Source organism: Cibotium barometz, chromosome 1, assembly GCF_041138505.1.
Source record: "Cibotium barometz isolate CiBa-2024 chromosome 1, ASM4113850v1, whole genome shotgun sequence".
NCBI classification, from domain to species: domain Eukaryota; kingdom Viridiplantae; phylum Streptophyta; class Polypodiopsida; order Cyatheales; family Cibotiaceae; genus Cibotium; species Cibotium barometz.
In genome coordinates, this window is record NC_141046.1 from 5,245,358 (window position 1) to 5,255,994 (window position 10,637).

At 43.5% G+C, this 10,637-nt stretch overlaps 1 protein-coding gene across 2 annotated transcripts; it reads left to right on the forward strand.

Moving 5' to 3' along the window:
* Positions 1-1,373: 1,373 nt before the first annotated feature.
* Positions 1,374-6,711, forward strand: LOC147641540 (uncharacterized). 2 transcript variants are annotated; one of them, XM_086787664.1, is made up of 3 exons: positions 1,374-2,192; positions 2,981-6,171; positions 6,271-6,711. In XM_086787664.1, the coding sequence occupies exons 2-3, from the start codon at positions 3,162-3,164 to the stop codon at positions 6,651-6,653; spliced, it is 3,393 nt and encodes a 1,130-aa protein (XP_086643790.1). In that variant the 5' UTR covers positions 1,374-2,192; positions 2,981-3,161; the 3' UTR covers positions 6,654-6,711. The 2 variants fall into 2 exon arrangements, with proteins under 2 accessions (XP_086643790.1, XP_086643739.1); XM_086787613.1 differs by having other exon boundaries at positions 1,385-6,171.
* The last annotated feature ends 3,926 nt before the right edge of the window (positions 6,712-10,637 follow it).

Genomic DNA, 10,637 nt, shown 5'->3' on the forward strand with positions numbered 1-10,637 from the left:
TGTCATTGTTAACCTTGTAATTTTAGCTTATCAATGGTGGTTTCGAAGTACTAGAGTTTATTTCTAGGAATACCCATGGTTGTGTAAATTTTCTCCATTTCTCTTTTGGTAATCAATTTTTTTAAGGCTCCCCTCCCCCCTACATGATTTTAGACCATCTTTTGAAACCACTACTATGCAATGTTACCGCACTTGTATCATTGAGTCTCATTCCTATGATACTTGACAAAAGACATACATCTAGTTATTTATGTGCCCCTACCCTTCTTTGTGGAGTTAGTAAAAGTTTAAGCATGGTTGTATTTATCATTTAAGGGCCTTTGCATAATGTATATTTGTCATGGACCAATCAAAGACAAAAATCTTCACCTCAATTTGCTTTGGTAAAACTTTAAGCATGTTTGTATTTATCATTTAAGGGCCTTTGCACAATGCATATTTGTCATGGACCAATCAAAGACAACAATCTCCACAAGGAAATTTGAATTGAGAATGATCGAGAAAAAGCTTGAAATTCTACAATCGAGGTAGCTAGCCTAGAGACCCGATCCTTCCTCCATAGGGTTTTCACATGAGTTTTTCTTACAATCAACAAGTCACTACTATGAATGAAAAATAGCAATGGAACTACTAGTTAGCTTTTTGTGCTAGTACTAATTTTTTTTTTGGATATAGTAGATAATGGTATCTTTACCTTTAAATTTTGAGTTTGAAGCTTTAAAAAATGGTGATTTTTAGAGATTTTAGTAGTAATAAAATGTGTCAATTTGCAACTCTGACCTTCTCTTTTAGGGGATGGACATTTTCTACTAGTAACTTCTACTTTGAGTTGGCACTTCTACCTCCCCACTATGAATGAAAAATAGCAATCAAAGTATAGTTAGCTTTTGTGGTCTAATGCTGGTAAAAATTTGGGTAAAGTAGTATAATTGTACCTTCAAAAGTTAAAAAAAATACCTTCAAATTTTCAATTTAAAGCATTAAAAATTGATGATTTTTAAAAACTGATAATTTTGAAAAATATGCAAACGTTATCTTTCCTTAATCCCACACAAACACAAATATTATTGCTCATTTTCCATTTATGTGTACTTATTTTACGAAACCCTACCCTCGACCTCAAGTCCTAAGTAGGTTTCCCCGCTACATCTTTGATTGGCCTGAGTGGGTTCAAACTTCAAAGTCTCGACAGTTGGTCAAAATTTGTAGATTGTACCTCCTCCAGTCCAATACAAAAAGTTCTCATGTGGCACGGTATTGCATGCCCTCACATACTGCAAACATCACCCCATCGTCCAGATGGGCAATCTCTCTCACTCGCTCTCTCACACACCCCACAAAAGAAAAGAAAAAAGAAAGTAACTTCAGCAATTGATGCATCGTTCTTCTTGTTGCTCTTGCAACAGAGGCTGAGTTCTGTGTGTTTTGGGGGGTTAAAAAATGAACAATGTAGACCATCCTTTCCTGTATTTGGCCCCCACACCGCTCAAAACAATCCCATGTCCATATTCTGGGACCCTGTCTGATTGCCAATTTTCAATTCAATTGTGGAGGGGCGCAATATAATTGTGAAGCCCAAATGGCAACAATCAATCCAAAGGTGGGTATTGGGCAGCACCAGGCGCCTCCCTCTTTATGAAGCTTCCAATGAAGACCTAATTGCAAAATTGAACATCACATGTGCTCTCTCTCTCTCTCTCTCTCTCTCTCTCTCTCTCTCTCGGGAGAAAAAAGACCTGATCTCCACCTTGAATTGGGCCCTGTTTTGGGCACTAAGAAACCCATTTGCACAGGTTTTTCTCTTTGTTTTGGGCGCTCACTGGATTTGTGCGTACGACCGGATTATCTGTTCGTACTCCGTTACACAGCCCATTTTCCGTTACTCTCTTTTCCTGTTCCACGTATCTCTCTCCTACAAAGGCCCCTCAAATCGTTCCATCTTTATCACTCAAAATCTCCGAGCCCTGCCCATTAGCCTATGCTTTCTCAAGCTAACATTCACAGCTTTCTTCTTCATCTCTTGCTCCCTCTTGCTTATTTCTGCTGCTGTGAGCTTTTAGAAGATGGCCTCCTCGTTGCATTTCGAAGTAAAGATGGATTAGTCATTTCTGCATTTTGGGTCCAATCCAGCTGCCCTTGCTTAATAGCTTTCTAAAATATTCTTCATCACGAGTTGCCTTCTCTGCTGCAAGGTTTGAATCTTAACCTTCCATCAAGAGGGTTTCTTTTTTGTGTGGGGGGGGGTGCGTGTGTAAGCTAGGGAGAACGGTTGCAAAAATTTTGAATTTCAATTTGCTAATCTATGGTGTGGCTAATTACGATAATTATTCCGTATAATGCATTATTGCATCGGCCGCATTAATCAACAGTAGCCAATCAATCCCCTCAGCTTGTAATGAGGTTTCCTGAGACTTACGCTCCACTCTGCTGCATTGGTTTTCCTTCTGTGTTGGCTGTCTACACCCTTACAATTTCATATTTTTATTTCTATTTTAATTTGCACAGAGCAGCAATTTCAAGTTTGTGCTGAAGTAGACATAAGAACCGCCATGCCTAGCAAACTTGAATTCTTGATCATCTCTGTGCTACTCTGGCATTGATCATCATGTCAAAAGCTGCACGTATAATGCTCTCTCTTTTGGTTTTGCTGATGCCGTGTCAAGCAAGCAATGGGTTCCTGATCATCTCTCTGTGCTTTCTTATCATTTATCACCATATTGGGAGCTGCAAGTATAAAAAATACTACCTTTACAGGCTGCTCAGCCGTGCTAGGAAAACATGGGTTCTTAGTCATTTTTATGGCACTACCATTAGCCATGTTGGGAGATACGTGTGTATGTTGTACTACGACCTGTTGTGGGTTTGCTAACACTTTGCCACATGCAAGCACGGGTTCCTGAGCATCTGTGTGCTTCAATAACATTTATCATCATTTTGGGAGCTGCATGTATGATGCTATCTTTTTGGGTTCTTCTTGCAGCACTTGCAAGGCATGGGTTCATGATCGTTTCTATGGTATAATACCATTAATCTCCATGTTGGGAGCTGCATGTGTAGTGCCATCTCTTTTGGGATTGCAATAGCTGCACCAAGCAAACAGGGGTTCTTGACCTCCTCTATAGTACATAATTACACATCAATGGGTTGGCTAATGCTGCACCATGCAAGCACAGCTTCTTGACCGTCTCCATTGTACACTATCATTACACATCATGTTGGGAGCTGCATGGATAGTGCTGTTCTTTTTGGTTTTGCTTCCTTTCTTGTCTGCGCTCTCCCCCGATGGAATGAAGTTACTGGAGTTCCAAAACCGATTGCAAGATCCTTTGAATCGCCTGGAGAGCTGGAATGCTTCTGAGCCTTCACCTTGTGGTTGGGTGGGCATTACATGCAGTAAGGATAGGGTCACAGGCTTGAGTCTCCCAGCCATGAACTTAACCGGAAACATATCAAAGGCCATCGGTGCATTGACAGATATGAGAATATTGAATCTTTCCAGAAACAGGTTAACAGGAGCAATCCCATCAGAGCTTGCCAACTGCATACAGTTGAGACTGCTGAACCTATCTGACAATACCTTGTTTGGTGAAATCCCGAGTGCCCTTGGCACACTGTCCAACCTTGTTAACCTGGAACTTGGCAACAACAAGCTTTCGGGGAATATTCCTGCAGAGCTTGGGAATCTGCAGAGCCTTGAAACACTTGAACTGTATGGGAACTTTCTTACAGGAAGCATTCCAGTGGAGTTCGGCAACATGACGTCTCTCCAACAGTTACTGCTGTATACAAACAATCTTACAGGTCCTCTCCCATCATCCATTGGCAATCTGAAGAACCTGGTGGTTCTCCGAGCTGGTGCAAATGCACTGTCTGGTACCATTACTCCTGAGATCAGTGAGTGTGAAAGCTTGCAAGTGCTTGGTTTAGCTCAGAATAGTTTAGAAGGAACGATTCCTGCAGTAATAGGAAGGATGCAGAACCTCACCGATTTAGTGCTGTGGCAAAGTGGGATCTCTGGAAGCATACCTCCTCAGCTCGGAAATTGCAGCAGCTTGAGAATGCTTGCATTGTATCAGAATGCATTGACTGGGCCGATACCTCATGAGCTCGGGAACCTTCAAAAGATGGAAAGGCTTTACCTCTATAGAAACCACTTGAATGGCAGCATACCCAAGGAGCTTGGCAATTGCACATCCCTGATTGAGATAGACCTTTCCACAAACCAGTTGACAGGCACTATACCCGTGGAGATGGCCAACTTGAACAAACTACAGCTGATTCATCTCTTTGAAAATCACCTGTCAGGAGAGATACCTCCAGGGCTTGCATATTTGAGCAGTTTGCAAGGGTTGGACCTCTCTATCAATGCCCTCACAGGCACAATCCCAATGGGCCTGCAGGACTCCAAAACTCTATCAAGCCTACAACTTTTTGAGAATAATTTGAGGGGTATCATCCCTCCCCTCATAGGCAGCAACAGTAAACTGGTAGTGCTGGATTTATCAGTAAACAATCTTGATGGACACATTCCTGAAGATGTTTGCAAGAACAAACAGCTGATATGGCTGAATCTTTGGTCCAATGACTTGTCTGGTGAGATTCCCATAGGGGTTAGGAGCTGTGCTTCTCTACTGAAGCTTCATTTGAATGCAAACAGACTAAAGGGCATGATTCCTGTGGAGCTTAGTGGGATTCATAATCTTACAGAGCTGGATCTCTCTCTGAACCAGTTTGAGGGAAACATCCCACCACAGCTTGGAAAATGCACCAACCTTCAAAGCTTGAACCTTGCTGGTAACCACTTAACAGGAGAGATTCCACGTGTGTTCAGGAGCCTGCAGCAGCTGGCAATCTTCAATGTTTCTTCAAATTCTCTTAGAGGAAACATTCCTCCAGACCTCGCCAACTGCACAAAGCTGCTTCAACTTGATCTGAGCCGCAATTCCTTTACCGGACCGATACCCACGGAGCTGGGCAGCCTTGCTCAATTGAACAAGCTTCTTCTTGCAGATAACCACCTGACAGGTACAATTCCCCAATCCTTTGGCAACCTTGCTCACCTTTCTGAGCTGCAACTGGGCGGAAACAACTTGTCTGGTAAGATCCCACCCGAACTTGGGAAGATTGCAAGCCTCCAAATGGCCCTTAACCTAAGCTTCAATATGCTCACAGGAGTTTTTCCACCAGAACTCGGGAACCTGGCACTGCTTGAGTACTTATATCTGGAGAACAATCAATTATATGGAATCATTCCTCAATCTTTTGCAAGCTTGAAAAGCCTCATTGTGTTCAATGTTTCATTCAATCAATTGACAGGACCCCTGCCCAATACACCGACTTTCCAAAAGATGCCAACAAGTTGTTTCATGGGTAATGATGGACTATGTGGTTCTCCATTACTTGATGCTTGTAATGATATAGTGTCTCCTGATGTCATTTCACAAGAAACTGGCACATCAACCCAACAAATTGTTGGTGTGGGTGCAGCTGTAGTTGGGGGAGCAACCATAGTGATCATGGTGGGAGCTTGCTGGTTCTGTAGGAGATCAGCAAGGGTATTCATTCCCTCGGAAGAAGACAAGAGTTGTGCTTCAGACTCATACTTTTTCCCAAAGCCAGGATTCAGCTTTCAAGACATACTGGAAGCCACGAACAGCTTTTCAGCTGATTGTGTGATAGGGAGGGGTGCATGCGGTGTGGTATACAAAGCAACCATGCCTTCTGGTGAAGTAATTGCAGTAAAACGGCTGGCTGTGGACAGGGATGGCTCCAGTTTAGAAGATAGTTTCAATGCAGAGATTGCCACACTTGGTAAGATAAGGCATCGAAATATTGTCAAGCTATATGGCTTCTGCTACCATGCAGATGCTAATCTCCTCTTGTACGAATACATGCCGAAAGGAAGCTTAGGTGAGCTCTTACACAGTGACTCTTGTCAATTGGACTGGGAGATGAGGTACCAGATAGCGGTTGGAGCTTCAGAAGGATTATCGTACTTGCACCACGACTGCAAGCCTCACATTATACACAGGGACATCAAGTCCAACAACATTCTGCTGGATGAGAAGTTTGAGGCTCATGTGGGTGATTTTGGCTTGGCAAAGTTGATCGATGCTCCTCATTCAAGGTCTATGTCTACCGTGGCTGGATCATATGGCTACATCGCCCCTGGTAAGCATGGGCATTTGTTAACAAGAAAATTCATTGTTAGACTTATACATGTGCAGCTTTGCAGGCTCTATGTACTAATGTGTGTGTATTGTTTCGCAGAGTATGCATACACAATGAAGGTCACAGAAAAGAGTGATATATATAGTTTTGGAGTGGTTTTGCTTGAGTTGCTGACAGGTCAGCATCCAGTCCAACCTTTGAATCAAGGAGGAGATCTTGTCACTTGGGTCAAAGAGTCCATACCTCTTCAAAGGGATATAAATCAGATCTTCGATTCGAGACTGAACTTCAACGGGCCACATGTTGCTGATGAAATGCTGCTCACCTTAAAAATTGCTTTATTTTGTACTAGTACTCTGCCTTTGGAAAGGCCATCAATGCGAGAGGTGGTCCGCATGCTTGTTGCAGTAAGAGAAAATAAGGGAGCAAAGAGGGAGTTGAACTGCCCTGTGCCAGAAAAGCTGGAAAAAATGCAAATATAGAGGCAATTTTGCTGTAACTCATAAAAGTAAAGAATATAATTTCAAGTTAAAATTCAAAGATAGTTTTTGGTCGTTCTTCCCGTCAGTATAACTTCCTATAAAAACAAGATTCTGTGTGTGTGTTTGTGTGTGTGTGTGTGTGTGTGTGTGTCTCTTGTGAGGGCTGAGTGTACGTTGTCCTGCACCACAATATTTGAATGTGCCCAACACTTCCACTAGCTGATTTTGGTAAAATAAAAGGAGAGGCACTTTCAAAGTCTTACGCACATTGACCATCAGCGCACTCTATGTGCAAAACTTCTTGATGATTAACATAAAATTTCTTATATCCACCACTTAGTGAGTCATTGTACAATGTCATGAGCATGCAAGAGAAGAAAATCAGCTATGTCAGGTTTAATGCGTGACCCACATCTTGCCTACCATTCATTATCAAGCACCATGGCGTTGAATTTTTCAATGCATAATTGACAAGTGTACGTCAGGGAGGACATCCTTGTTTCAACACAGTATGGCTGCTAGGTATGTTGGAGATTCACTCCCTGTATGGATGTCACATGCCGAAGCTCTGGGAGTTTTCTTTCAGCCCTAAACACCATCTTGGAACAACCTAATGCAAAACGTAAGCAAGAGAGATGGAGAGAAGAGAGAGAGATAGTTGAGTTTCAGTATATTCATACAGTATAAAAAGGTGTACAAGTCTTGGCTAGCCCTTGGCTGCCCCTCAAAAGGTGGAAACACCTAATCTAAACCCTAGTCTAATGACTCAGCCTATAGGAGACTGAATGATCTACCCAATGAGCTATCGGTGCCTTGTATAGGCCTTGGACCACCTCATGGACTGACTGACCTGCTGTCAGTCAAATCCATGGACAATAAATCCATATATGCTGCAGCCGACAGAAGTACCTCTTCCATGCACTGGCCAACAGCCTCATGACTTCTCCACAAGGTGTTCCCTACTCATACAAGCTGCACCAGCTCCTAAATCTGGTCCAAAACTGGTTCTAATCTTGTTCTTTATCTTGTTGCCCTTCAAAGATTAGTCCTGGGATTAGCATGTACATGGGCATGCACATGACATCCCCCTCTCGTAAACTTGATGACGGGATTCCAACTTCGGTTCTTGGATGACTGTCATCATCCCTTTGTCTCTTCCTGGAATCCCAAACCTATCATCCTTCCCTTCCTGGCAACCTTTTCACTGAAAACCTTGCCTAATCTCTAAATCTGCTGAAGATCCCTGCATTTGTTCCATCCTATCCCTGCACCTGCAAAACGCAGAGTTTTCTCACCCCACCCCTTGGAGGATCATCCTACCTTGGAACCGTTGCCTGAAAGCCTTTCCTGCTATGCCCGAAGTGGCATCCAATTCACAGGACTGTCATTTCCATTGGGTCTTGTGAAACACCACCAACCAACCTCCTGGAAACTTCTTCCATGTCTTGGGTTCCTTTCCTTGGCCTGTGCACCTTCATCTAGGATTGAATCAGTGTTTAGCCTTGCCTCTGATACCAATGTCACATGCGGAAGCTCTAGGAGTTTTCTTTCAGCTCTAAACGATGGAACAACCTGATGCAAAACGCAAGCAAGAGAGATGGAGAGAAGAGAGATAATTGAGTTTCAATATATTCATATAGTACAAAAAGGTGTACAAGTCTTGGCTAGCCCTTGGCTTCCCCTTGTTGGGGTAAAGGCGTTATGCCCACCCTTATAGTGTGTACAAGCCCATAAGTTATAGTACATAGTACACTTAGTACTTTTAATGTACTAAGTGCACTATGTGTACTAGTGCAATATACATGTGTGATAGGGGAGTCACACACTCATGCCTCATGAGTTGACTTATCCCCACAACTCTCTCTCTCTCTCTTCTTGTTCTTCTCTGTGTATGTCTCCCACATGACCTAACCCTAATTCCTAATACTCCCACACAACTGGTATCAGAGCCGGTGCCCTTCGAATCTCTGACGCAGGCAGGCAGCAGCTCGACTCTCCCATTAGCCTGTGTGTGAAGAGGCCACAAGCGAGCCACTGAAGTGAGCGAAGAAGCGTTGGGTAGCTGGCTGCTAAGCGTGAGCAACGCGTATAGCTCTACACGGCGAAGGCAGCAAAGCGAGCGCTAGGCGAAGCGTTGGGCGGACAGGCTGGCGGGCGTCAACAACGCTAATAGTGTAAGGCAGCGTTAAAGGCGCTCAAAATTAGGTGACGTGGAGCGAAGGCAAGCTCGACACGCCCATACATAGGCTATAGGTAGCCAACAGCCCGTCATGTATACTGGCGCTAGGCGAGCGAAGCGCACAGCAGGCAAGGCGTAAGAGGCGCACAGGCGCACAGGCAACTAGAAGGCACAAAGGCTCTTCACGATTGCCTGGTATCTACGTCAAACTGCAGCACAGCAGGCGCTTCTCCATCAACAAAAGCAGCCATCCGTACATCAGCTACAGCTACAGCAGCATCAATAGCAAAAATCGACGCCTCCTTTTCTGCAACAACACCAACAGAAATTCAGCCTGCAAATTGAAGAAAAATCAGAAAATTACAAGGTATTTGCCTCAATTTTTTTTGGGATTTGCAATTGAGCAAGTACAATCAACAATTGAGCACGTACAGGTGTCGAATTGCTCAATTTTGAGCAAAATTGGCAAAATTGGGTGACATTGGTCACAATCAGGATCAATTTGCAGGACATTGGTCACAATCAGGATCAATTTGCAGGAAATTGGATGTCGAAATTTGGGGCTTTTGATGTAATTGTGCAATTAAGCACTCATACATGCTGTATGATGTGAGAAATCGCACATTTGGGCAAAATTGCAGCAAATTGCAGTGCAAATCAAGGGGCTTTTGTGCCGATTTGGTTGATTTGCATGCAGGCAATCGCATTTGATGCTGTGGATAATGTGCTGATGCCTTACAAGCACTCAATGTGCCTGTAAATCAAGGGGCTTTCATGTATTTGATGTATATGTGGCCAGGGGGAAGCATCGTGAACACTCTGGATGCCTTCATGTGCGTCAATGTACCATGTATGATCAGAAATTGATCTTAATTCAAGGGGCTTTTCAAGTTTGTATGCTTGTTGAGCTTGGCAAAGCAGCAGGCAAGACTTTTATGCCTTGAATCCTCAGAAATCAGCTTGCAGTCAAGGGGCTTTTGCCCAATTTCTGTTCGGGACTGTTGTATGCAGCGTACGGGACTGTAAAAGTCTGATTTTCACTCATTTGGACAGCCAAGAGAGCATTTATTGCTACTGTACCTGCTGGTACAGATTTGGCACAGCTTTGTGCATGTTTTGGCATGGCTGTACACTGTTTTGAGTGACCAAAAGGTTCAATTTCAGCTGCTGTACTTGCCGGTACAGGTTTGGTACATCATTGGTGAGCACTTGGTACTGCTGTACAGTACTTTGGAAGGGCAACAGAGCACATTTAAGGTGCTGTCCAAAATCTGCAGCAACCAGATTTTGGTGATTTCATCGCATAAAGTGGGAGAAAAGTTGCATTTGTGCTTCCGCAGTGGGAGATAAAGCTTGGGAGAACAATTGTGAGCACTTTGTGTGCTTTTGGTGCAGTGTTTGCACATTTTGCAGGGAGTCAGGCATTGACAGGTTGCATTTTGCTATGGCAACCACAGGTGAGAGCTCTTCATTGCTTCACATCAAGAAACTTGAAGGCTCGCATAATTATGATATTTGGCAAACCCACTGCTACAATGTGTTGCTCCAGAAATAGCAGCACAAGCCTATCAAAGAAAGGGGTGTGATGCCCGCTGCTCTTATTGCTGAAGAGTGGGAAGATATGGATGAGCTGGCAAGATCTACTATCATGTTGTCTGTGTCAGACTCATTACTTTTCAGCATTCGTGAAGAGAAGACAGCTTGGGGAATGTGGCAGAGATTCCAGGACTTGTATGCCCAACAAAGTGCCTCAAGCAAAGTGTATTGGTTGAAGAAACTCATAGGTCTTCAGATGAAGGAAGGGG